General features: G+C 36.1%; 1 protein-coding gene and 1 long non-coding RNA gene across 12 annotated transcripts in view; both read right to left on the bottom strand.

Annotated features, from left to right (window-relative positions):
• LOC124167191 (sodium channel protein para) overlaps positions 1 to 19143 on the bottom strand; it is a 108113-nt gene extending 88970 nt beyond the window's left edge. For 8 of the 11 annotated variants that reach the window (XM_046545030.1, XM_046545035.1, XM_046545029.1 and 5 more), the window contains exons 1-6: positions 18888 to 19143; positions 11361 to 11390; positions 9240 to 9395; positions 5283 to 5488; positions 4276 to 4404; positions 2919 to 3010 (exon numbers count right to left, since the gene is read on the bottom strand). In XM_046545030.1, the coding sequence (XP_046400986.1) occupies positions 2919 to 3010; positions 4276 to 4404; positions 5283 to 5488; positions 9240 to 9395; positions 11361 to 11390; positions 18888 to 19034 (760 nt within the window). In that variant the 5' untranslated portion in view covers positions 19035 to 19143. The remainder of the gene's footprint in view (positions 1 to 2918; positions 3011 to 4275; positions 4405 to 5282; positions 5489 to 9239; positions 9396 to 11360; positions 11391 to 18887) is intronic. The other 3 variants (XM_046545033.1, XM_046545031.1, XM_046545032.1) reach the window with 2 other exon arrangements.
• Positions 19144 to 22655: 3512 nt separating this feature from the next.
• Positions 22656 to 27660, bottom strand: part of LOC124166730 — a 256407-nt gene continuing 251402 nt past the window's right edge. Inside the window, exon 5 of the long non-coding RNA XR_006866488.1 lies at positions 22656 to 22735. This is a non-coding gene — a long non-coding RNA (uncharacterized LOC124166730). The remainder of the gene's footprint in view (positions 22736 to 27660) is intronic.

Consider the following 27660-nt stretch of genomic DNA (forward strand, 5'->3'; position numbering starts at 1 on the left):
TACAAAATTTCTCTCTAATGCTGCGACAAAAACTTATCGGATTGACTGAGACCAAGAGTGACAGACCCTCTGCTGTAATGCATAATAGGATGAATAGTATCTTTCTTCATCTCAAAGTCACGATTACAATGCATGGCAAAGTGAAAGTAAGAAGGAAAAACAATGAAACAATCAGCTTGAGTGACTGTCCGAATTTGCCCCACATGCCTGAACTTAAAGCTCAAACTATCAAAAAATGAACAACAATGCAAATCAGGCATAAATGTCTCAGAAATAAGAGCAACTTAACATTACATGTTTTACTCACTCAAGAAATCACAAACTGGTATCTATTCTTTTCAGGTTATCGCTTTTTAAAAATTTCAGATTCTTCAAAACCATAGATGAGAATGACTTTGAATAACAAACAAAAAGAAAATTAAGAAAATAAGCACAGTTATCAATAAAACTAAAGTCTATAAATATTAGGTACACTGATATTAATACGCATCCATTTTATTATAGAGGCAAAGAAAACATAATGAGTTTTCTTGAATTCCTGAGCCCTGAAATTCTATAAAGGCTAACATATAAGAACATTCTAACTATGAATGTTATGGAAAAATGTCATATAAATAACAATCCTAATTAATTTTACAAGTGGAAAGAGTAATAAATATTGATTTTAACTAAGTCAACTAATTACACCAAAATGAATCCAAACTTTACATACAGCCTACTTCTTAAATTCTGCTAATACATAATTGATAGAAAAGATTGAATATTTTATTCTGGCACAACAACCATCTTTCTTCTAAATAGCTAAGACTTTTTCTAAATACCTAAGAATGTTTGGCCACAATATTCATCTCCTAAATGAAATTACAATATACGATAAAAAACTAGAGAAGGATATCAACAAAAGTGAATGCTGTTTCAAAGAGGAACTATGAAAAGTTCCAGCTTCATTGGGAAAATTAAATTCTAATACAATGGAGCATCTTTAATTCACAACTGTTAGGACTCAAATGAAGACCTATTAGGATTTGTATGGACTACAGGTACTGCATAAAATAACCAGTTGAAAAATTTTTTATTAGGAAATAGAATTCCACAAGACAAATTCTATTGGCTTAGTAAATTTAACGTGACTTTTACAGAATGAATTAATCAGATAGCAATCATTTCTAAATTCATGAAATCTATCATCAGTTCAGATTGAGAAATTCATGGTGAGTGAAGAGGATGATGACAAAGATCACGCATCATAAAATAAAAAATTATGCAAAGCTACCTTTCTAAAAGTAAAACACAACTAGATGAAGAAAGGCTAAATTAAATATTTTGACCATTGCCTGGAACGAATATGCTCATATGCTTGCTAGCCGATTCAGAAAAATGTCAATACTTAGTGCTACTATGTATCTCTAACACCATTCATCAATAGAATATAGGGATTAAGAGAGGAGGCACAAAAAGTATTCAAGGAGAATGTTTGAAAATATCAATCCTTATCATTTAATTCTGACATAGTGCATTGATTTTTCCTACATGATTATGATGTTAGTTTTATATAGATGTAGTAAGATCATCAGAGCTGACAAGAAGATACATAGTTATGTTTGAGTTTAAAGTAAAGCCTAGTCAGGAGTCTGATATAGAGTGTAGTCCTTTGCAGACAGAAACATGGACACTTAGGAAGGTGACAAAAAAAGACTGGAGGTGTTTGAGATATGAGTCAAGAGAAGAATGGAGAAGGTGTAGTGGACACAGAGGAAGAGAAACAATGATTTGCTAGACATTATGAGGATGGAGACAAAACTTCTAGAGGAGATATGGAGGACTCAGAAAGTTCGGATCAAGCGTGTATTGAGCTGGTAAAGGATGATAAAATCCACGTTAGGGGGATGAATATGCAAGTGAGAGAGAGGAATGAGGAGAATATGTCATGTAGAATGAATGAAAGGAAGTAGGTCTTACTGTGAATTAAAGAGGGAATAGGAATTTGGGAGGGGAGACAGGCCAGAGTAATTAGCAAAATGCTTCATGTAAACCTGCCTTAAAAGGTAAAATATTTTAAAGGAAGAGACATGATTCAGGACGTACACATGCAAATAATATATTCCTTCACCAAATGATGGTGCCAAGTATCAAGTAATAATGTGTTAGCAAAGTGATGTAGCTGAAAGTTAAATAACTGAAAGGTAATATCTATAATCATAGAGAATGTAATTTAATCCTATCCGTCTTGAAAGGGAGAATTCATATAAAAAAATACAATAAAATGCCAGCAAGTTAAGAAATAACCACTCACTTAGAATTTATAGCTCTCCAATAATATTTCCAATGGTCCGTCCACCTAGGCATTATTGCCATTAGTGCTTCTGGATAATGGATTTCATATTAAGGATGCTCGACTGTACTACAATATCAATAACTGCCTATATTTATGTCCTATGTTCCAAAATCAACTTAAGCATATCGACAACAACACATTAATCTAAATTAACTACATAGCATGCAAAATATAAAATCTAAGAAGTTGTGTGGATTTGTGCCTAAAGTATTATGGTACCTGGGAACTTGAGTGCTTAGCATATTCATTAGCCAGCCCTAAAACTTAGCCAAGTTTTCAAAATTGTGCAAGTTCATTGGATATAGGGTAAGCATGATTTAGGACAACGTTTTAAAATTCCGTCAGACTACACATAAAACTGGTATTTAAAAAGCATAATATGGGACAATTTCCTGGCTGTTAACATCAGGTCATTTGTTCCACATTTGGACAGAAGCGTACAACTGAGGAAACACACTGCTTTGGAATGAATTTCAAAGCATAGGGGCTCATTACCAACTACCAACTCTAGCCTTAATTGCAACTGGAAGGAGTATGGTTAAGTCACTGCAACTGAACATTAGCATTGAGTTATATAACTTACCAGGGACAATGGCTACAGTCTTCAAAGCTCGAAGAACCCTAAAAGTTCGCAGGGCTGCCAAGTTGCCCAGATCAATCCCCATAGTTACGTAACTGCAAACAGGATCGTTTAGAATCACTATCTCAAATACATTCCTCAAGATTCGTTCATTAGTTAGGTTTTAAAATCTAAGGGAGTAAGCTGAATCAAGCAACAAAATAATACTCTGACTTGAAGTTCCATTAGGTCTCCATTATTACCTTGGAAGGATGCTAGTCAAAAATTACTTTATGTAAATCATTTAAAACTCTCAGTATTATGACATTTATACTGGAAAATATTCTACGTATTGTGTATGGTGATTTTTATAATCAAGAAATGATTATGTATTCATATGCATGGCACTATCTATAAAGAAAAACATCAAACATGTTAGAATAATCTAAGAGTATTAGATCTACAAAGTGTGCACTATAATTTGATTTCAAAATGTCTTAATCATCTCAAAAAGAACTTCCATGGTGTTACGTACAAAAAGCATAGGATAAAATGTTCTATATTTCTAAACAAACACCAATTTTTATGTAACATCAACATCATAAAAATTACACTAAAATTCTATATTATTCAAATTTACGTTCAAAACACGGACACAGCTTATCACAATCATGATAACCACAGGATAACTACTCATATGATTTCAATATTTTCTTTAACTCAGATGAGTAAATTTTTCAAAAAAATGCTCACTTTTTGCTCGTCTAAAAATAATTGTATGTTACAATTTCTGAACATTATGGAGCAACTTCAACGAGGGTATATTTGATTGTTTTGATAACTACTCCTACCAGAGTCCTCAAAGCTATAAGAGTATTATAACGAAAAACAGCATCTGGAAGTCCAAATGGCCACACACTAACCAAAGATATTAATTATTTCAGCCAGCGAAAAAATACCATTGTGATCAGGGACCGAATAAAGATAGTAATTAAAAATTTCTAGAGAACACTGTTAATACTAATTGTACATTGATATGTACATATGCTAGCTCTTAATTGTGACAAATCATAAAATTACACATATGACATTAATATGCTAGTAGAATCACTGTCTCTAAAATGTAGACACTATATGATTAAGTGCATTTGTTGAAAAATATGACACTTTGATCAATCCAATTCAGTATTTAAAAGTACATGATCCACAATATGAGAAAGGAAGGCACTACAATGTTTCTTTGAATAGCAACTTGGACTCCAGACCTGCATGCCAATATACTCATGTAACCCAAGGAACTCTACTCCTACACAGATAGTTACTCATCTACGGTATGCTAGCTCTATATCTTATGAGCTTGCTACCAAAAACAACTACTCACGCTAAAGCTATAACTACGAAGTCCAGCCAGTTCCATGCATCTCTAAGGTATGTAAATGGTTGAAGTATGAACCCTCGTGCCATCACCTTTACAGCAGACTCAAAGGTGTAGATGCCAGTAAAAATTACTCTGGAAGAGAAGGCTTTAGATTAGACTACTCTTCTATCATAGAAAAGAAAATGCAGAGAAGAAATATTATCTCTTGATGTGTAATTTCACCGAAATAGAATTCCAATCCCTCAATTGGTGGCCAAGTCTGCACTGTGCCATAGATAAAGGGGATGGCATAAATTTATCTAAAGATTGAATGAACATTCATTCATAAAAAAATAAGAACAGACAATTTGAAGAGAAAGAGACAAAGAAAAATATAACCCTGGATATGATATAAACATTTGGAATGATAAATATTCTAAGTCTAATCAAAATCCAATTTTTATCTACAAAGCAGCCACAAAAAGTTTACTTGATATAGACAAAAGTTACTCAAATGATCATTTTCTCAAAAAAGAATAACTGTATGGTCAACATCACAAAACAGTTTCTTGCAGTATGAATATAAGTATTAATATCAACCCCACCTAGACCTCTATACTGACTACACATAAAATACTTATAGTACGAGACACACCTACACAATAATTAACTAAAAGTAACTAAATTAAGAAAAGAGCCCATTAAAAAGGTATAATATCAGGGCACTGGAATTGAGCCATGTAAAGACTGTAGGCAGCAAGAGTAAATTATACACAATTGATCATAACTTTTTACAAACTCTACGTAAGACTTTCCAAAAATGTTGGCAAAAATGTGCAAAAAAAATCATTAGCAATTGTTTTCTAAGAAAGAGAACAAACATGTCAATAAAGATGAAGGATTATAAGAGTTCAAAAAGTTGAATGCGGCACAGAGTAAATTCTGTCTTGCCTCTTGTGAGCTGAGCAAATAAAGATGCCAATTTTATGCACCTAAAAACATCACGCACCATTCTCACTGCTATTACTCACTCTGTGGATTCAATGGTGGGTGAGGTCGGCATGATCATAAGAATACAGTTGACCAAAATAGTGGTGATGATAAAAAGGGAGAATAGAGGATGCACCAGGATGTAGATGGCGACTCGGCGAATGGGGTTAAAAGGATCTAAAATCCACAAGGCATCGGTGGCACTAAACCGGAAGATGTCCTTCCCTTTGCTGATAACAACAAAGGTCTGTAAAGAGACAAATTAGAATAATTAGCATGAGGAAACCAAGAGGGCGATTCATAAATTTTATGTTCTCATATCTCCATTTTTTAAAACACAATGACAAATAAATTAAATAATTTAATATACATAAAACAATTAATGTATCCATTATGTAGCACATAGCAAAAAATACAGTGATGTCATTTTTTGTCAGACAATTGTTTTGTCATTTTTTGTGCATTGAGGCCACTTTCAGACGATTTGAATTTTTGCTGGCTGCCATTCACCTAAAATTCAGGCGACTTTCAAACCAGACAACTCTCTGCAACGCTGTGTGCTGTGCCGTGAACGGCGGCCAACGGAAAATCGTTTCGTCTGAATTTGGTCTTGCGATTGAATCATGTACATAATAATAATAATTCTTTGACACATGATCAAGATGCGTTCCAAGAGCTTGTTGGTAAGCTAATAAACCTATGCAAGGCATCGAAAATTGTTGTCATCCTGCAGAATGCAACTCTGCAATACAAGTTTGCGTTACCTCACGGCCGTTCAGTGGTGTCGCTGTACCTGCGTGTTAAGCAGTTTATTGTTGAGGTTATAAGAACTGTGACAGTGAAGCATGTGAATATGTTGTCAATTAAAGTAAAAATTAAAGTAATGTAAACTTCTCAGAATACAGAATATATTTTGAATTGACTCACAGGTTACAATAAATTCACGGATGTCGTCGTCAGAAGTTGGGGAGTTTCACTACTGATCCTGATGTTATGCATTATGTAAACTGTGCTCCAAGCACATTTTGTGTGGGCCTTCAAAATCAAAATCGACCACTACTATTTTAAGCAAACGCCTGATCTGTACTGCAGGCAATATTTCGATCAAAAAAAAAAGAATGTACATAAATAGGGTAAAAATGTTGAATTTTAAAATCAAAACCTGGAGAAAGAACCAGTGGCTACCAGATGTAATGCGACATATTGGTCGATCATGCATTCTTTAAGAAAATATTCAAACTCTTTTCTTGGCAAATAAAATTATGGAGACGATCTTAAATTTTCTTATAGAGCTTTCCTGCTTATTTACATCTTCAGTGAAACTATTTTCATCCACTTCTTGTGGTTGTTCATTTATTTATTTATTTCACACACCACCGAAAACAGCACTGTTCGGCCTTTATATCGGGGTTGATAACATTTAACAATCACAAACATCCATGCCCTGGATAAGGGTAACTTACCCAGGCAGGACTCGAACCCGCGACCTTCAGTTTGGCAGGCGAGGACTTTACCCCTCCGCCACCTAGGCCAAGTTTAAATTTGCCATCAATTCAGAGAGTAAGAGTTCATCATTGGAACTGAGTATCGAGAACCAATTGGGGAGAACCGGACCGGTACTGAGAACCAAAAAAATTTAAGAACCGAATCATCCTAAATAAGAATGATTAATTTTTGCCTTAAGATCTTAAGATATAAGATTCAGTACACTCCCGATCATCTGGGCTAATGATGGGGAGGGACGGCTCGAATAATCGGAAAACGTGGATAACCCAAACTTTCACTTAAATGTCTTGCAACGTTCATAGTTTACCTGAAACAAACAATATATTATTATTTATGATGTTATTCTGTTTTTTTTGGGTGCTTCTAGGACTCATTGACAGCTTTCTTCACCAGTTCTCGATCTTTTTAGTGGTGACAACATGGTTGTATTCGTATTGTTAATGCTCCATGTAAGGCCTGGTTTCAAAAACCACACATCAGTATCTGCGTGATGATGGATATAGAAAAGTGGTATGCACAAATGCTTCAAAACCACTGATCGACATCGGAAACTACACTGTCAGGCACCACACCACATAGTCGCGTCTTGCTCAAGTTGCCCGGGTTGCAACTGCTGCGGGACGTGTATCCATGATCACGGAGGGCGGTCGTGCAGTGCGAAGCTTGGAAAACAGAAGCACAGTGCTCCCGTGAATGCAGCTAGTGTGCGATTGCTTCCATTTTATGAAGGGGATTCTAATGGAATTAATAAGCCCGGTGTATCCTACCATAAATGCAGTAATTCTAATGATTTTGCATCCGGTTTTATTTTTTAAAAATAAAGATCGCGGAAAAAATTGAGTGAGAGTGAAAATCATGCATGGATAATCCGCAACCCGGATACACCGCAGCCAGATAATTGGGAGTCTGCTGTATACCGAAGATATAATACATGTCATGATAAGGTACAATAGATTAATAAATGATGTTATGTTTAAGCCTGAATCACACGATCAATTATTCCATCCCTTTAGAGGGAGCTCCAGCGATCTCTCCAGCAATGGTGGAAAAAATTACCGTAGCAATCATTTTCCATGATGGCTAGAGGGATGTGGTTTCCATTTCTTTTATCACCACTTGGCATGTCCCTTTTTCCATAGCTGAAACCATAGCTGGCCCCTTCCTTAGCCAAGAAAATCAGAACGTAAGGTCCCTAACAGTGATTGCAATGCCACGCTCGGCATTTACATAATTGAATCACAGTTGTGAATACGGAAAATGATGGAGAAAGCAATGGAAAAAGGGACGGAGGGAATGACCGCGAAATTTGGAAAATGATGGGTCAAGCGATCACTCTTTAGGTCGCTGAAAACCTATCCCTGGAGCTAACATTCTGAGGGACAGAAAAAATAATCGTGTGATTCAGGCTTTACAAAGTACATAATAAGAATACTAATGATAAGAAGGAACAATCAAACAGGTATTCTTTCTGGGGGAATAACAATTCTTTTCCTGAAGGAAAAAAACTTCCATTTAAATGACACCATAGAATGATTTGCTTTCAAGTGACTAGGAAGTTTATTGCAAATTCTGAGGCCCAGTTTATGTGGGCACGAATTTGATCTGATAGTCCTGATTAAATGATAGTATAGGTTGCTGCTATTTCTAGTAGTGAACATCACAACAACATGAACATGTCAAGATTAAAATTAAAATAAAAGATTAAATTAAAAAAGTTAAAATTGATAATAAATAAACCTCGGGGAATGGGAGAATAATCAGTGTTTTGAAAATAGGCTTAGAAGGACCATCAAAAAGTTTTTTTTGCAATGATTCTACATAATTGCATTTTTTTGTAAGGTGAACACTTTGGAAGCATGAGAGGATGAGCCCCAAAAAATTATATTATATGGCATGCGTGAATAGAAAACACCACAATACAGAGTAAGAAGAATGCTTATGTTCACAGACTTTCTTAGGTGGCGTGAGAGATAACAAATCACTCTTGTATAGGTTTTATCCCAGCTTTATTAGGATTATTTCTGGTGCAAACTCATTGGAGCATTGTAAACCACTTTTTATTAAATTGGGTACTATGACCCTTTATGGTCACTATATTCATAAGTGTGTATGTGAGGTCAAGGAAAACCTGAACTCTCTGGTAACAGAGGTCAATGTTCACCATCACTGCACTCGGAGAAAGGACATTTTAGTTGTCCCCCACTGTAGACTATCAAAGGGTATGAAATCTTTCAATGTATTAAAGCTAAATTATTTTAATATGTTACCTAATGAGGCCAGGCTTGTCAGCCTACAAAGATTTAAAACGATTATTTACCACTGGCTTTTGTCAAGAGCATTTTACTCATTAGAGGAATTTGTTCTGTGACACCTCTGTAATCAAATTTTAATTACTTGTTCATGTGTTATTTATTCTTCCTGACGATGACCATTACAGTGTATTTCTGTTTATAAGTCTAATAAATATTATTATTATTTACACAAGCACTCACTCTTTGGTTATGATAGAAGGTGTCAATGTCTTCGATTGGTGTAGCTGCTAGCTCAGGGGGATATCCGCTTTGGAGGCGAACTGGAAGGGGCACACCCTGCTCCAGGGTTGGGTCCGGTTGGGGACCTTCATCTTCGTCCTCGTCATCATACCGAACCTGCAAGCCAACGGACAAGAGAAAAAGGTTAAGTGCTTGTAAATGTGGTTGCAGAGATGTAGTCATACAGTGAACGACTTTCAGAACTTCTTGGCAAGTGAGAGAAAAGATGAAAAATGGCTAGAGGACAGCTAAAATAGGGTAAAATCAGTTAAATGAACAAACAAAATAATCAACTGATAGTATGCTGGCCCACACTGACTTTGAAAACTCTTGTTCAAACTCATTGGCAGCATTTACTTCATAACATCTATAAAGTTTAATTATTAAAATGAATGCTTAGTCATGGCAAACAAATAAAGCAAAACTATTAATGAAAATTATATTTTGATCTTAATTGAATAAAAATCAATTAAAATGCAAAGTTCTTCACAAAAAAATTGCAATCATGCATAGCAGATGGCTGGAAAAGTGCATGACAGATTTTAAGTTTATCCAGTGATTTGAAAAAAATTTAGGCAATGGCCAGCCTCTTGCTACATTCAAAAGTCTTTTTTTTTACCACAGCAAGTAAGCTGAAAAAAAGTATTGATAAAATACATCCTAAAAATTTTAATAATTGACATGTTGTAAACTATTATGCCAACATATTTCAAACGCGTTCAGAAAATATTAGGTATAGCATGTGGTGTTCTTCAATCATGTACACTATTTTTCCTGAGGTTTATTCTAGAAAAAAAACATTTTGAATGAGCATGAGTATAATAAGCACTAATAAGATGCGATGAATAGCAGGTAGTATACCAATCCCTTCTGGCACTCCTCTCATAACTTTCAAATGATCATCCATCAATACCAGACGCATATCATTGGAGAATGCCAGCAGAGTGAGGTAGGTGAGATGTGTTCTCTTTAGGCCATCATATCATGCATAAGAAATCAGCTAGGCAGTTACTCTCATGAGAGGCTCATGGTTACCAGACATGGATGGTTTGAGAACCTGTCCAGTTTGGTACCATAGCCAAAATTTTTCTGAGATACAAGGCAATCAAGTGACTATCAACTGCTCAAGTAGTCCACTAGGTGACTTCATCATCACTTTATCCTTAAACACTAAGCTGTGCAGCCTGTTAATCACTTCTACTCATTAGCACGGTGCACTACTGAAATGCGACTACAAAAGTACATAATTTCTTTCTATTCTTTGTTGCTTAAGGAATCACTATTTCACTGCATGTGGGCAACCATGGAATAAATTTCTACGATTTCACGTTAGTGTACCATACATGGTATACATGATAGTGTGAAGCCATTTATGATACTGAGTGTTTCACAATACTACCAACATTAAAAAACGTATTTTAGAAGAGGCCCAATAGCATCAGTGCAATAGATTGTAAAGGCAGTTAATGCTATTCATGAGATCACTGATATTTCAACAGAATTTTGACTCACACTGAAGATAACCATCAAATAATTACATTCACTGTTGATTCTAGCAGAGGTGGAGCTCCAATAAATTCCAGCTACATCTTCACGGTTTTGAGGTGGGCATGGGTGAAAGGCCAAATTTACGAGGAATTTGCAATTTACTCTTGATACAAATTGCAATACAAGATAACAATGCAATTGTCTCTTTTCCTCCAACATAGTCTCACAAAGAATACATTAGTCATGCAGCAATTTAAGGAATAATGTCTACAATAAAGAAGAGTATTCACAGAGAATCCTCAGCTTTTTGTACCTGATTCACACATAGTATTTGTGTGTGCAGAATATTAGATAACGGATGCAATTATCTAAATATTGTCCTAAAAATTTAGACTAGAAAATTCATTACACATAGGTCGTGCATAGAAAACAGCTGCTGCAGAGTGGAAAAAGCGACAAAGTTCATACTCAACTGACACATATTACAAGTGCTAGAGGGGGGATATACATGGCATTAAAGAGATGCAGGGTGGATTTGCAAGCTTTTAAGTGGTAATAAAGGGGAAGAGAAGTGTTACTTAGAAAAAGTCTTACTTCTTTTTTCTTTTTCTTCCGTCCAAAATCCTGCAATTGAGAACGGAAGTTGTAGATTGAAGTCCACAAAGACAGCACAACATAGACTCAGATTTGAATAAGAACAGGAGAAATAAAGAGAGGGGGTAAGTTGATGAATTATATATTTAAATATAGTAGGAATGGTGAAACAGCCATGTAAAATAAAAGCGGACAAAAATGGAGTTTGGTGTGATGATCAGGGATTAAGTGAGATGATGGAGATAGAATTTATGAGGAAAGATTAATCGACACACATTAGGTAAATATTCAACACAGGAGATATTAAAAATATATATCCAAGAAATGAATGTCACACATATAGCAATACTTTGTGGGTCACACAAAAAATGCAAATGGAAACTAAAACATGCACACAAGAAAAAGAAAGGCTGTATATATATATGAATTAAATTGATATCATATTTATGAGGACATATATATATGTATATATTAAAAAATTCTATTGATTAGTAAGTCATGGGGGTTACATTGCTAAACTAAAAGGATGAAATAGACACAATATACACTATGTCCAAACCTGCAGAATATATCTACACACAATAAGCATGTTGCACACACAATAGATAAGCACACCAACCACATTGGCAATTAGAAATAATCCTCAAATTAAAAAAAAAAACACTTGAGGGGATGAGAAGGAATGAAACAACGCAGATAGCATGATATGATTGAGTCTATTCTTTAAACATTAGGGAACAATTACATTTTTCATGCATTTAATGTTTTTTAATGTCATGCTTAACATCTATCACTACACCTGACATGATACTCCAGATATTCCTGAATTTATGCTCAAAGAAATAACATGTAACTATCACAAGAGACAAGTGATCAATAGTGTCCTTCCGAGAAATATAAAAATAATGACCATATAGCAAGATGACTAGATTTCTTGACGATGACAAAGGCTTTCACATCTGTAAATTCTATGTGCTACAACAATGAGTGTTTTGTAATATTCCCAAGATGCAAATGATTCCGATGAGGCTAACAACTCTTGTAAAACTGAATTAGAAGGGGATAGTAATTCTAAAAAACCAGGAACCTGAAGGAAATCAATGGCAAGGGAAAAATAATATCACATAAATGCTAACAACAATAATGTAGTAAGTAGTATAAGCAAGTGGGGAAATACCAATTTTACATTCGTATTCTTGCTACCGCATGTAAGCCACACATCCTAACATATCCCACTATGTTAAAATAGCTAAATAAATTGATATTATACCTACAGTTAATAAAGTATTTTCTCATTCTGAAAAATATTCATCACAGATACTTATTACCGCACCTGATATAGTATAACTCTATAGATTACTACTGTATAACTCTTTTGTAAGGGAACAAACTGATTCATTACATTAAAAAATTGACATTAAATATTCATAAAAATCAAGGTTTTTCATGTATTTGGCACAGCAGAACAACATTTCATATTATGAGGAAACATCATTCCAGTTAGACTTGTTTCACTTAACTTTTTTCACAAAATATTACTAGTTTACAGTCTATGCTATCACAATGAAATATTCAGAGAGTAATTAGTTAAGATTTTTTCAATATTTGATAGTTCATATTTCTTGCATACGTAATTTTACATTTGAGAGATGCAGATTATATTAAATAATGTCTGCTCTTTATACTTGGAAAATATCAAGATGATACCATATGCATTGAGCAAAACGGTTAGATTTCACCAGCAAAACTGGCTTAGTGGGAGAGATGTGATCTCGTAAAGAAATTTCACAGAGAAATGATTCTTGTTTAATGCTCTAAAAATTTCAAAATATTCTTCACTAATTATACCTACTTCATCAGCTGATGGCTTAAACATATGCTTTCAAAGCTACATTTTTTAGAAATTGCATTTGTACTAGAAAAGCTGCATGTTTATATGTACTGTCTCTCATATGGATACTAGTCTAAGGAAAGAAAAAAATGTTGATCACTGAGAATTTATGGGTCAATTTGACAAAAACTGATATAAGGTGTGCCCTAACATAGCAATCATGATAAAAATAAAACTTAGGCTAGTCACATGACTAATTGTTGAGTAACGAGTATGCTGTAATTGAAATCAAACCAAGTTAGTCACATGAAAATTGAGCGATGGTTGCCTCAAATTGATGGAAAGATTATTACTTTATTCAGATTAAATTACACAACCTGTTTGCTATACCCTTACTGTTCTTTTCAAAAAGAGAGATGCCATCTAACAAGATGTCCATAACTTTTGTGATGATGTAGGCAAAAAATATTTATTTGCTTCACCCAGTACTTACGCTATACTGCTTTCACCCAGTGAAAGCAGTATGGCGTAAATCCATTTATGCTAAGATTATTATTTATTAACCTATATGGACTCCCACAATAACGCATTCTATTATAGAATTAAATTATTTCCCGGTGAATATAATCTTTACCAGGTTACTGGCAGAAATGATGCCAATAACCTGATGTGGAGCTCAAGGAGAATTATTAAATGCAAACCTACTACATATTATTTACAAGCTTCTTCTTAATAACATAGAGGGTGCAAGGAAATGTTGACCCATTTCCCAAGAATTTACTTCATAATGTACAATATTATACAATGATATCCATAGAATACATTATGCCGCACATTTTACACCAAAATAATTGAGTTGGCAAAACTTATAGACACATAATATCAAATGTCAGCTAAAAAATACAAATATTAAAGGCTCAATTTTTTGGCCTTTCCTTGAATTAAATAAACCCAAGTTCATACCACAACCAAGCAGTTTTTCTAATTCCTTTTAGAGAATTCTCCTCTTAGATTTAAATTAGATGGACACAAGGGGATTAAATAAGGCACAAGGTATTATATGAAGACCTCTAAAGGATTCATATTTGGGATTCAGCAAAAAGAAAGGATTTAAACATATTTGATCAAATGTTGAAATTGAACCATCACTAAGTAATACCGTAAAGAGTTATCAAAAGCAGCTACTGTAATATACACCACAAAACTGAATAATTCTATCATGGATGTATTTAATAGTATAAATAACAGATGGGGGGTATAGCCTATAGGTATTGATACTCAACACAGGTAAAGAATCATCACAATTTCATTCAGTAGATATGCCAGAAAGCACGAGAGCTGTCTTTCACATGGCACACACTGATTTTAGCAGTTTTATATTTAATTTTAATTACAATTTTAAAATCATCATCATCCAGAGCTCTATAACCTGGTGAGAGCAAAATTCCTCGTATGCATTTCTAGGACAGTAAATTTTTTATGCTTACTATGAAATATTTAATATGGAAATATAATATGGAAAAAAAGAACAAGGAAATGTGAGAATTTCCTACCACCCTGGAAAATGTACAAATGAAATAGAGAACCTTTTGGGTTAGTAACAACCACCAACAAGCCTTTGATGGGGCTTAATGGAGTAAGTTGTAGGTGAACTGCAGATACAAAATCCACAGAAGAAAAATCATTTGCTCTGCCTGGACTCAAAATACCATCTCACTGGTTTCCACCAAGTGGTTTAAAAAGATAAATTACACAAAATGTAGGAAAGTAGAGGGTGGTACCTTCAAAATGATCAAAGGCAACCAATGTACAACATAAAGTGTATAAATGTGTCCATAATTTCTTTGTAAAATTTCTGCTACTCAAAATGAAATTACTTCGAGAAAAAAAAATTTCAGCCTCTCAACAGTACCTTAAAGAATTTATTTTAAGAAAGCACCAAAGAAATTCATAGATAAACCCAAAACATTTGAGGAAAACCGCAGAACATGAATTCAGTAAGTGTTCAAAGTAGGTACTCCGCCTATCCTGGCCTCCCTGGTATTGAATGGCACGGATTTGGGGCATCCTGATTTGAGCCCAGGTGTAGGCAAATTATACGTATATATCTCTAACAATGATTAAACCTTAGACAGCGGGAACGTTTTTATATGTTTGGTAGGCTGACGGTGGAAAAACTTTTTTAATCATTCAACTACCTCCTTTGGTTTCCCTATATTTTTTTTCTACCATGGTAGAGCCCAGGTGTACTTTCCCTCACTGTATGGATTGATAATGCGGCTTAACTCTCCTCGGCAATCCCAGAAAAAAAAGGTTTAAAAACATTCCTGCAGTCTAAGGGTTAAAGATAGGTATATAAAATTAGATAAACACAGCTATATCAACCCCAGAAAACCTCCAAATGAAAATTTTCACACTTAGCAGCTTGGTCACATGGTGCAAACCAAAATTTTTTTTACAATACGCCCAATGCCTGTACCAAAAAAAAATAGAAACTAAATGAAAGTGAACTTGGGCTATGACGACTAAGTGGGAGAGGGATAAAAAGACGAGGAAAATTAAGCATAATTTCATTTTTCTAATTAATGGTTCAATTTGGAGGCAAGAGGAACTGAAATGGGCTTTAAATGTTAAATGGCAACAACACGGAATATTATCAGGAAAAAGTTGTCTACTATTGTGGGAATGACCCGGTAGTTGTTCCAGGGGTTGTTTCCCAATATTCTGCTCCACCAGCCCTCGCTGATTTTAAGCTAAATCTGTTGGTAACAGTATACTCTTATTGAAACGCCAATTTTTATTGGATCTTTTACAAACTTAGTACATGTAACTTATTCTACATTCCAAACAATCCTAAGATGGGCACTATGAAGTATCAATGTGTACTAGAGTTATTCAAACTTTATACTTCACGACCCCTTATTATATATATATATATATATATATATATTTTTTTTTATATCACGAGATGTGGGTTTTGACCCACATCTCGTGATATAAAAAAAAATATACTAGAGTTATTATAATGCATTCCTGGATTATTATGCCAATTATATCAAGGTAAAATCATTGCAAAGTTGACGGAAATTAAATACCTAAATGGTAAGCATAAATAATCGTAGCAGTTCTTATTCATGATGACAGAGGGAACATTACAAATGTTTGATGTTGAAATAAAAAGGCAATTATGGTTATTCAATCGCTCCATAGGCTCATTAACTATTTAAAATTCTAAGCAGGATATTATACAACTTTAAAGGCGATATTTGATTGTATTATATGTAATACATAGCTCAACTAGTTGCATGAAAGACTGTAGCACAGAAACTGGGTAATCATATTTCAACAACTTCAAAAGCTCAAATTAAAAAATTCGAACGAAAAAGCATTAAAAACATTACTTATAAAAACTGACTGGCTCTATGAATGAAATACAGTTCTGCAGATGGCAAAAACCATTCATAACTCAAAAATAAGTCTCAGTTTTTCGAAACAAATTTTATAGAAAAACAGACTGATGAAAAAATTTGGAAAGATATGCACCGCGCAAATTTTTATAACTGAAATCAATAGCGATATTATCTGTGAGTTGATTATGTCTGATTAAGGCCCCACGGCAATCATTGACTTAATCAAAAACAGCGCGCATTTGACACAGTTATCATGCCGGTCACCACCGATGTTTAAAATATTTGGCTCACTCACCTAATATTTGTTTAAAAATGTTTCACAGAGGAAATGAGCTCATAGACTGCGGCGTAATGACTAGAAAACTCGGCAAAAACTAAGAATAACCGTAACACTAGGTGCTAGACTTGAGTTTCCACATTGTCGCACAAAATCCTTAGAACAAGGTATTTTAGATGAGACCTAAATTCAAAGAATAAATTTCACCTGAGACAATAACCGGAGAAAACTCCCATATCTCCAGTATGCATTTCGGGACGGCGAGATGAGTTTACGGAGTTAGACACAACAAATAATCAAAGAGGTTGTGAATACACTCCGTATTTACAAGTTTACAACCTCCTTGCAAATAACAAACTTAACAAAACACAGTCGCAATTCAAAACTTCGAAAACTTCCTAATGGTTGGCCATAACGATCCTAGATGTCTCTACTCACTCTTCTAGCGACAGAAACCAATTATACCGCGTAATATGAATACCAATTCATGCAGGTTCAAATATTATAATGCTAATTTTTTGTATTAAAAAGAGAGTAATTGCGGAATATTTGCAGTTTTTTAGATTTTAAAGTGCTAATTACACTTCATATTTACATTAATTTTATAAATTTGACCATTATCATAGTTATTAATTGAATTTTTACGATCGCACAACTGTAAAAACTCGGGAAAAAGTGACACAAATAAATAGTTGTATTTTTGAGGGACCAGAGAAATTTTCTGCATTAAAGTTCTGCGGTTGGGAAAAGAAGACATTTTTGAGTTTAAAAAAATGTCAATTAACTTTTTTCAAACACTTCATTTCTGAATTGGCCCAAAATGTTATTTTATAAACAAAAAACATCTACCCTAATATTCGAATAAATAAAATTTAGTAGTAACTCATAAATGGATTTTTAGAGAATGTTTAAACATCTGTAATTTTCTCTCATGTTGCACTGCAACACTTCTTTTGGAAATACATAAGTATGAGTGTGAAGCTTTGAATTGCTTGCAGTTCATACGTTATCTTGAAAATATACCTACCATACTTGACCTATTCTGGAATTTTATGATTTTTTAAACTCTATGAAGCTTTGCAAAAGAAGTCTGTATAAGTCACCACGAGTCCAAGAAAAGAATGAAGTCTCAAAATCCATTTTAACCAATACATTTATTTATTTTCCTACTTCCCCGTAAACAGCACATAGAGGCCTTTACAACGGATGATTAACAAAGCATGACACAAACATCCATGCCCAGGATAAGGACTACCTACCCAGGTGGGATTCGATCCCGCAGCCTAAAGTTTAGCAGGCGAGGACTTTACCCCAACGCCACATTTTAAACATTTAGATAACAACTGAAACCTTGAGCCAATTCTTAGATGGAGAATTTGAGAAAAGTGTATTGACAACTTTTTAAACATTTTAATGTAAAATTAATGAGACGGGGTATTTAATAAATTTTTACCCATACTGTCTTACAAAAAGTAATAGCCTTAAAATGTAAGCCATAATAATCTGTGTTGTATTACAATGGGTAAAAATAGGTAATTTTTATAAAAATCTCTGAAAAGAGCTTTTGTATGGGTACAGAGTTAACAACAAAAATTTTCACTGTGTTGAAGCTGCGACCATGATACCCTCCAGCTGTATCAAGTTTTATCAATTATCTAATAAAAACTATAGTTATTTAGAGTAATGCATACCAGGGAAGAACATTTGAGTAGTAAATGCTGATGCTATCTATAACCAGAATCCTTTGTCACCATTACAGCAACATTTAGGATAGAATTCACAAAAGAAGACCAAATTCACAGGTTATGCCAGGCAAGATAGAAGGAAAACCACAAGCCCGTTAGATCCGAAGAACTAAAGAGAATGGATGGATGCCAAACCCGCATTTACAGATGGATATGTGACTAGAAGATCAACTTGACTGTATTGCCTGAAAGCATCCAGTTTGTTGCCGAGTTGATATGGTGTTACCCATTCTGCTGCACAAGACTGGAATGTGTGGAACATACCTCTCCTTCAGCTCTCTTCTTCTCCAGCTCCTTCTGCTTGGCATATTCCTCCGCGATGCGCGCCTCGATAGCAGCCAAAGACTCCCGCGTGAACGGACGGAACAGGCAGCGTTCTTCCTCTGACGCACTCTCTGAGTCCTCGGACATTTTCTCAGACCTCCCCCTCGGTCCAACACCACCTCCCCCGCCTCCACTGTCACACCCTCCTGGCCACGCCTCTTCTTATTGACACCGACACGCCACCGACAACAACACCACCAAACCACCACAACCCCCACCACCACCGTCTTCCTCCGTCCCCGCCCCCTTCCCCACGCCGCTTCTTTCCTCCGCCACCCTCCCTCCGCTCCTCCTCCTATGCTAATCTGATGGACTAGGAGCTGTTGTCCATCTCATTGCGGGACAACGACGCTGCGATGTCCTGATGCGCAACACACCATCACAGCCAAAATGAGCAGCCATTGCGTCAGGTAGACAGTCAGCATAAAGGTGAGAGGCCATGGAAAAGAAAAAAAAGGAGTTATCAGAGACAAAGAGGTGTGTGAAGTCCTAAGTACCAGTTGGAAACAAGTTTCCACATGAATACCTTTTAGTATCATGAAGAAAACTCCTGGAAATTTACTTTAATATGGAAAATATAAGTAATCTTGTCATCCAAGGTGAATGGTAGGGAAGAAGTGGTCATAATACACATGAGGATAGGCCATTGCAGGCATACTTATTCACTGAGAAGAAGATACAACCTCTCTGTGATGAGTGTGATGCCCACCTTACCATTAAACACATCCAAGTACAGATTAATAAGTATTCACCCTGAAGGGATAAACTCATGATGAGAGAAGATATTTCTGAAATACCATGTGATAATACTAATAAAATTGATTGATACATTTCCCAAGAGACACTAGTCTTATCGCAAAAATATAATGAATATATTTGAGGGAAATAACAAAAATGTAAGTAAAATAAATGTGTAACGACATGTCACCTGTACTATTTCTCGACTGAAATGATGCAAAAAGACCGCAGCCATCAATGAACCTTAAGAAATATTATAACCAGTAATCAGAAGGCATTTGGAGCCACCGACAGTTGCAGCCACATTATGACAAAAATTAGCCAATTTATTTTTTCATGGATAATGAATGAGAAAGTGCCAAGACTGATGGCTTCAAAGTCTGTGTAACCAACAGCATTTGTAGTTGTAATCTGTACTTGAGTGGATTGGATTTGAGGACGACCTCAGGTGAACCCACAACAAAATTATTGTAGGCAATACTTCATTACACAAGAAATCAGACTAAAAAGGGTGCCTCAACATAAGGTTGATGCCTTCACATTTCAGGCAACTGTTTTCTATCGCTTGCACTTATGCCAAAAATAAAAAAAAGTCGCAGTTCAACTTGCATAATAATCATGAATTTTATCCCGCAGCAGTGACAGGAAAGGCAATGGCAGCTGGAAAAGCATGGATTTAAAAGGGGGTAATATCACTCATGGATGGTTTTCCTCTTAATTGCCTTTCCGAGGATACATAAGTGTATGAAAAGTTTATGAATAGCGAGAAGAAATCGAAATATATCTTTTTCTCAATGAGTGACCACTTACCTTGATAAGCACCAGCTAAGCAGCAATAGAAGCAGTAGTTAAAAAAATGCTTAGAAAACAACATTGTATATCGCCATTAGAATGAGAAAATAGTGCTCTGGATGTTCCGAGCCTGAACTCATGGAACCCAGGATCTTATCACTGGCACATCACCATATTGTAGTATTGGCAGAATGCTCTTGCCCTGACAATGACCCCTTTCGGTGGTTGTTTGTCAAACCAACTTGGCAATATGGATTTGTGAAAGCTTTGACAAATGTTTCCTTCATTCAGGGTAGCATTGAAGCCATTCTTTTCGGGCTTTATTTCTGTCTGAGTTACCTATGGAGTTTGGAATGCCTCTCATCAAAACTAGCGCATATGTGATAATCTCCTTAAAAAATGATGAAGCAAATAAAATTTTTAAACTTTTACGAATGATGAAATTAAAATTCAGCATTATGCAAAAAAAATATATATGTAGCTGACATGTAAATGCACGATATTCCAATGCATGCGAAATGACAACAAAATATCAGTTTAGGCAACCCGCCCAACCCCAAAGCACTGCCAAACCAAATTTCTGCCTACTTGTCTGGATATGAGCTTAACTAATTCTCTCAAATAGTTAAATATTTCAATTGAATATTTTATTTTATAAAAATGAAATGATGCACATAAAAGTAAAAAGTAACTTTTTTCGTAGGAAGTCACATTTTAAGTTATTTATTTCCTTTCCGGTATGATTTTCTTCGAAGTTATGTGTTTTATGGAATAAGTACATTTTAATAAATAACGGTATTATTAGAAGACGGATGAGTACTCTGAGAAAAAGATCCGTTATCATTCCCTTTGTTCTATCGGGCAATCATTGCCTAAATTCGGTCTGTATGGAATATGCAAAGTGAATTTTTTGTACGGTTTCGTAGTTCCACAAGGCTATTGCGGATATGATAAAGAGAGCAATATTTTGAAGCCTGCCGCGCGAATGGCGGTGAAGTATACATGAATTTCCATGAAAAGAAATTCCCCTGGACCGGGAATATGTAATACATTCAATGGGTCCACCGGTTACTTGGGGCAGCCGCTTAATTGGGGCATTTCTTGAAGAACAGAACCCAATAGAGGAATATTCCAGAGTATTCTCCGCTTAATTGGGACAGCATGCCGCTTTATTGGGCCATGAGTCGGCGACATAGACTCTATACTCGCGACCAAATTAAAATTTTTTTGTTTTCAGAATGCTATTTTTTTATATTTTCCTCCTTTGATTTACTCTTATTTATCACAAATGTTCCTATTCTTGCCCTATTTTGAAAGCTCTTGTGGTTATATTATCCGCAAGAGGATAGGGCTTTCTTTAATAGGGCTTAGTAAAAGACATTCATTCAGCGTCGCCCGAGGCTGTGAAAAATTATTTTAACTAAATTGTTATAATTCTTAAAAATGATAATAAATAACTAAAATAGCTGATTTTTTAATCCAATTAATAGTTTATTAAACTTATGTTGCAGTGTAAACATTATTTAAAAGTTTTTTATGTCCATCTATAGGATAGTTAATTAATGCCTAATTGGGGCAAAGTGCACAAGTCCCGATATGTCCCAATTAACCGGAATCTACTGTATCTGGTACCATGAGCCTCGCAAAAATTGCCAAGGGAATCAAAGAACCTGGATAGCGTTAAGAAGGATTGGGTGCTTTCCCGGCGAATGCTGTTGATAAAATCTTCACGGGAAATCAGCCGGGTAAGGATGGACATTGCTGCCAAGGTTTCAATGGCCTTCTCTACCATCGTCTTCAGGGGGAATCGGCCCGGCTGATTTCCCGTGAAGACTTTATCAACTGGATAGCGTTGTAATCTGCGCAGTGTTCCGTAAAGCTAAAGGTCCTAGTCTAGGGGGAATTTTTTCAAATAGCAATTCATGCATATTGTAATAAGTGTTTCAACTAATTTTTCACTTTGCGGACAATTTTCTCGTTGGGAACATTTCATTCATAAACATACCGGGGCAGCGACCGCGGGGGCAGCATTCCTCGGTGGGGGCGGCGGAGGCGGTGGAGGGCGGATGGCGCGGTGGGGCAGCGGCGGCCGCCTCCGGGATCAGGCCATCGCCCCGGTGCATCGGGAGGCGGAGGGGCGGAAGGCGGGAGCGGGGCGGAGGGGGGCGGGGTAGGTGGCGGGAGGGGAGGGGGGGACGAGGGGCGAGGGAGCAGATGTGGGTCCAGCGAGGCCTCCACGAAGGCTGACGTGCTTACACCTGAAAACACAAACAGCACAATGGTAGAGGCCGTCCGATATGTGACAAATTTGTATTAAATTTAAATTAACACTATATTTAACTAAAAACAATTGCAATAAATTTGAATTAAAACTATTGAAATTCAAAAAATAGAAACAATTTGAAATTAGCACTGTTTTGATAAAAAAAATAAAGGCGTGCTAACAACTGCAAACACAACACAGCAGCACAATGCTAGAGGCCTGCCGCTAAGTGAGAAATTTGTATTAACTTTAAATTAACAGTATTAAACTAAAAAAATTGCTATCAATTTGAATTAAAACTATTGAAATTAAAAAATAGAAATAATTTTAAAGTAACACTATTTTAATTAATAAAAAATAAGGGCGTGCTAACAACTGCAAATACAACACAACAGCACAATGCTAGAGGCCTGCCGCTATGTGAAAAATTTGTATTAAATTTAAATTAAAACTATTAAAATAAAAAAGAATAATTTTAAATAAATTATTGTTAGAGTGGGATTAAAAATTCCAGCAGCAGTGATGGTTGGAAAAAATTACCATTCTGTCGGGTGTAAATTGGATACCCAAGGGGGGCCTATAGCCCTCTTAACCCCTCTTCATAAATCCGCCACTGACTACAACCACACTATTTTGCATTTCGAGTTGACTTCGTCCATTTTCACGGTTACAATTCACAAAACGCTGATGCGAAGCGTATGAAAAATTGACTACGGCACTCCGCGTTCCATAGTATCACGCTAATTTTCCCGTAAGTTCAAAATCGACCGAACACGACGATAATTTCACCAGGGTCACCAATCTCACACTAAGTGCTCCCCATGGATAACAAGTTGCTAATTTTAGTGGTTAACCGACCTTACATCCAGTGGCGTAGCGAGGGGGGGGGGGGTCGAGGGCGCCCGAACCCCCACCCTCCCCTCCGAAACATAAAAACACATATACTTGGCTTCATGAAAGAAAACCAAATATTTGAAAATCATGAATTTACAAAATATTTCTTTGAAAAATGAAGTTTTTTCGATAATGAAAAGTGTTAGAATTAGTTTAAAACCCTCTACTTGGTAACCCGTTTTTTTATAAATCACACCACCCCTCGTTTTGGACCCCCCTACAAGCGAAATTCCTGACTATGCCACCGCCTACAACGATCGGTTAACATAAAATGTTCGCAATCAACGCAAATGCGTTCACATGATGCATTCGCCTTGGCAGAGGCACACTACGTATCAGAACCTTGGACTATCGGTTTAGCAGACCATAATAGACTTGAAGATTTGCAATCATCATCACTGATCAACAATCCTAGGATTGGTTTGACGCAGCTCTCCACTCAGATCTCCTATCAGCTAATCTTTTCACACCTACGTATTTCTTCTCTTTCACATCTCTCTTTACTTGTTCCATATATTTTGTTCGGGGTCTTCCTTTTCCATTCTTGCCTTCCACTTGTCCTTCGACGATTGTCTTCATCAGGCCATCATGTCTCAAGATGTGGCCTATAAGGTTGTTCCGTCTTCTTATTAAGGTTTTCATGAGGCTTCTCTTCTCTCCTACCCATCTTAGGACTTCCTCGTTACTAACTCGGTCGATCCATTTGATTTTCATCATTCTTCTGTAGCACCACATTTCAAAGGCCTCTATCCTTGCTTTCTCCGCTGCGGTCATTGTCCATGCCTCACTTCCGTATAGGAGCATACTCCAGATGTAGGTTCTTATAAATTGTTTCTTTACTTCCATATTTAAGTTTCCCGCTGTAAGCAGGTCTCTCTTTTGGTGGAATGCTCTCTTCGCCTGGGCTATTCTGCTGATAATTTCTTTCTTGCTTCTCCCGTCACTGGTTATCTTGCTTTCCAAATAACAGAATTCATCCACCTCTATCAGTTTTTGCCTCCCTATTTTAATGTTGGTCTTGACTTCTTCTCTTCTGCTGCATATAGAATAAAATAAAATAACTTTGTTTTATTCCACACTTTATTTTAAATAGCACGACCCGGGTTTCAACATCTAGTGTTATCATCAGTTGCAATTAGATGGGTGGCATGCTCTTAAATAGGTAATCGTGGGTGGAGGGGGGGGGGACCGAAAAAGGGGGAGGTGGGAAGGAGCATTGAGGACGGGTAAAGCTGTTTTTTTGAAGAAAGGAGTGTAGGGGGCCTTGGGCTGGCTTGCATGGGATAAACGACAAGGAAAAAGATAAAGGGGGGAGGGGTTCTCAAAAGGTTTAAAAGACATGAGGGAATCAAGGTTGAGGGTCGTAGGGGGATGGTAGCGTGACGTTAGGTAATGGTGACTGGGAGGGGAACATATGGTCATTACAAAGTTTAGTGGGGCAATTCACTATCTCAAACTGTTCTAAAAAGTCCATTTTTCTCCCCTTGTCAATGCAATGTAAAATCCTGGGTTCAAAATTACACCAATGGTTTTCGTCACATAAATGTTTTGCTATTCCAGAGGATTCGTCATTATTTAAAAGACATCGTCGATGTTCTTTCATTCTTACGTTAAAGTTTCTCCCAGTTTGTCCAATATATTTAATATCACAGGTATCACACTTCAACTGATAAACACCACTTTTCTGTAGATCGTCATATTATTGTCGTGCTATTTAAAATAAAGTGTGGAATAAAAGAAAGTTATTTTATTTTATTCTATAATGAAGCAATTCCACAAAATAACGCCTGAGACCGTGTCTTATATTGAAGATTTTCCTTTGAGACCTGGCGGTGTTGGCGAGTGCTGAAGATCAATCGGACGAATAGGGCGAGAAACGGGAAGTACCGAAGAATATGAGAGGAAAGGAAAACGTGGAATACCATAAGGTCCTGGTGAATAGGTCATGCCATAGGGTGTATCAGTTACATGCGGAATAACATTATGGTATAAAATGAAGGAATGGCCCTCCGAGGAAGACCTAGAGATAAGAACTTGAGTGAAATAAAGGACACAAGGTAAAAGAATATCAAGGAACAGAAGGAACCAGCTTGGAAAAGGTGAAATGGAAGGCTTCAGTACACCAAACTTTGTTACACTTAATATGGATCTCTGTATTAAATATTAGCATGTTATCACGCAGAGAAAATAATAGGGTAAAATCTTTATTTTTGGATATTCAGAAAAATAATCATATGGATCAATTACGTTTACCCTGGTAATTTTACATGATAGCGCAACCCTTACAGCAAGTTTTGTAAACATGGTTTGAACAAGTAAATACGCCAGGATGCTGCGTCCTCAAGGATTATTCCGTCGCGCCAGAAAAAATTAAAGCATTCACCTCTCTTGTATTAAAAAATGCTTAGCTTTCACAGATGAAATCTATCGATAAATACAAATAGTGGCGAATCTATGGGGGGCGGAGGGAGGGGTATAAAAGGGATATAGCCCCCGCTTGAAAATCCAATTTACATTAGATAGAATGGTAATTTTGTTCGTACCCGCAATACTGCTGGAAGTTTACACCCTACTTAGCCTCCCCCTCGTCCCTATCCTGAATCTGCCAATGCATACAACGTAAACTACGCTATATTACTAGGGTCACTGGTGGTGTGTTTGTGAGAATAACCTGGTATCCTTAGTGGGGTCCCATAAGCCCCACGAAGGCCTCCCAGGTTACAACCTAAGGTTACCTTGGCGTCTCTACAGCCTAGCAAAGGTTTCTTACCTGGTTTGAATGTTGGTCTCAACTTTTAGTTACTACGCATCCAATAGAATGAGTAAACATTTCTCAGGTTTCCGTGCGGGTAAGAAAATCTAAGAGCGCCGACGTTTCGGTTACCGTCTCGTCAACCATTATCAAGGCTGCTAAGGCTACTTGTCTCCAGGGTGATGCGACGGAATTGCACCGTTTTAACACCCAGATAACGGTAATGCATGAATGCATATCCAGGAAATAGCCCCTGTCCTAATTTAGTGCATTTAGCCGAGAATTTGTCCACTCACGTACTTGAACGGGTAAATGTAAACGTGTAAACACGTCTTTATGGTCTAATGCGAATGAAATAACTTAAAATAAAATTAACAAGAACGGTGCAGATAAACGAAACACAAAAAAACCTAAATGTACTCGGGTGGTTTGTCTGCGGCTGTGGCAGTCCCTGGTGAGGAAGTAAAACTCCCATAACCTGCCGCAGCAGGGTTATTCGGGTAGGGTAGTTGTTTAATTAGACGGGTGGTGTGAAATTTTATGGCCATTGGAGACTCTCTTTTTGCATTGCTTGGAAGCCGCAGAGCTCAATTTCCCCTTATTTACAATATGTTAGACTATCCTTACATTAATGCTTAAAATTTTAAATTAGCACTAACAAGCCTTGTAATCCAAACCATAACAATTGTTAACGCAGCTCAAATGCGACCGTAGAAACTCGATAAAAGTTCGTCGTTCTAATCAGTAAAATATTTAGTATAAAAAAAACTCAATTTTACCTTAGAATAACTGTATTGTAAGAAAATCACACACAAATTTATCGCAATGATTTTAAAATTATTTTCACCTAAATTTAAGGAATAAATTATTACGATATATTGCGTTCTAGCGCTAGAAAATTTCATATAAAATGAAGAACAGACAGTGTTTTGAAGTAAACCAAAATGTATCATAATATGCATAAATCCATACTTAATTTTATAAATGAACAATAAGAAAAGCTCTTTTTTCAAACGCAGCTCAAATGCGACCGCTGAAACTCAAAATATCCGTCCTATCTATTTCTCTAAGTTCGTCGTTCTCGTCAGTAAAATATCCCATCGTTATAGTATTAAAAACTCAATTTTAGCAAAGAATACTTGTATGATAAGAAAAATTACACACAAATTTATCGTAATGATTTTAAAATTATTTTCACTTAAATTTAAGGAATAAATTATTACGATATATTGTTTTCTGGAGCTAGTCAATTTCATCTATAGCGAAGACCAGAA

The sequence above is a fragment of the Ischnura elegans genome, chromosome 10 (assembly GCF_921293095.1).
Source record: "Ischnura elegans chromosome 10, ioIscEleg1.1, whole genome shotgun sequence".
In the NCBI taxonomy this organism is placed as follows: Eukaryota; Metazoa; Arthropoda; class Insecta; order Odonata; family Coenagrionidae; genus Ischnura; species Ischnura elegans.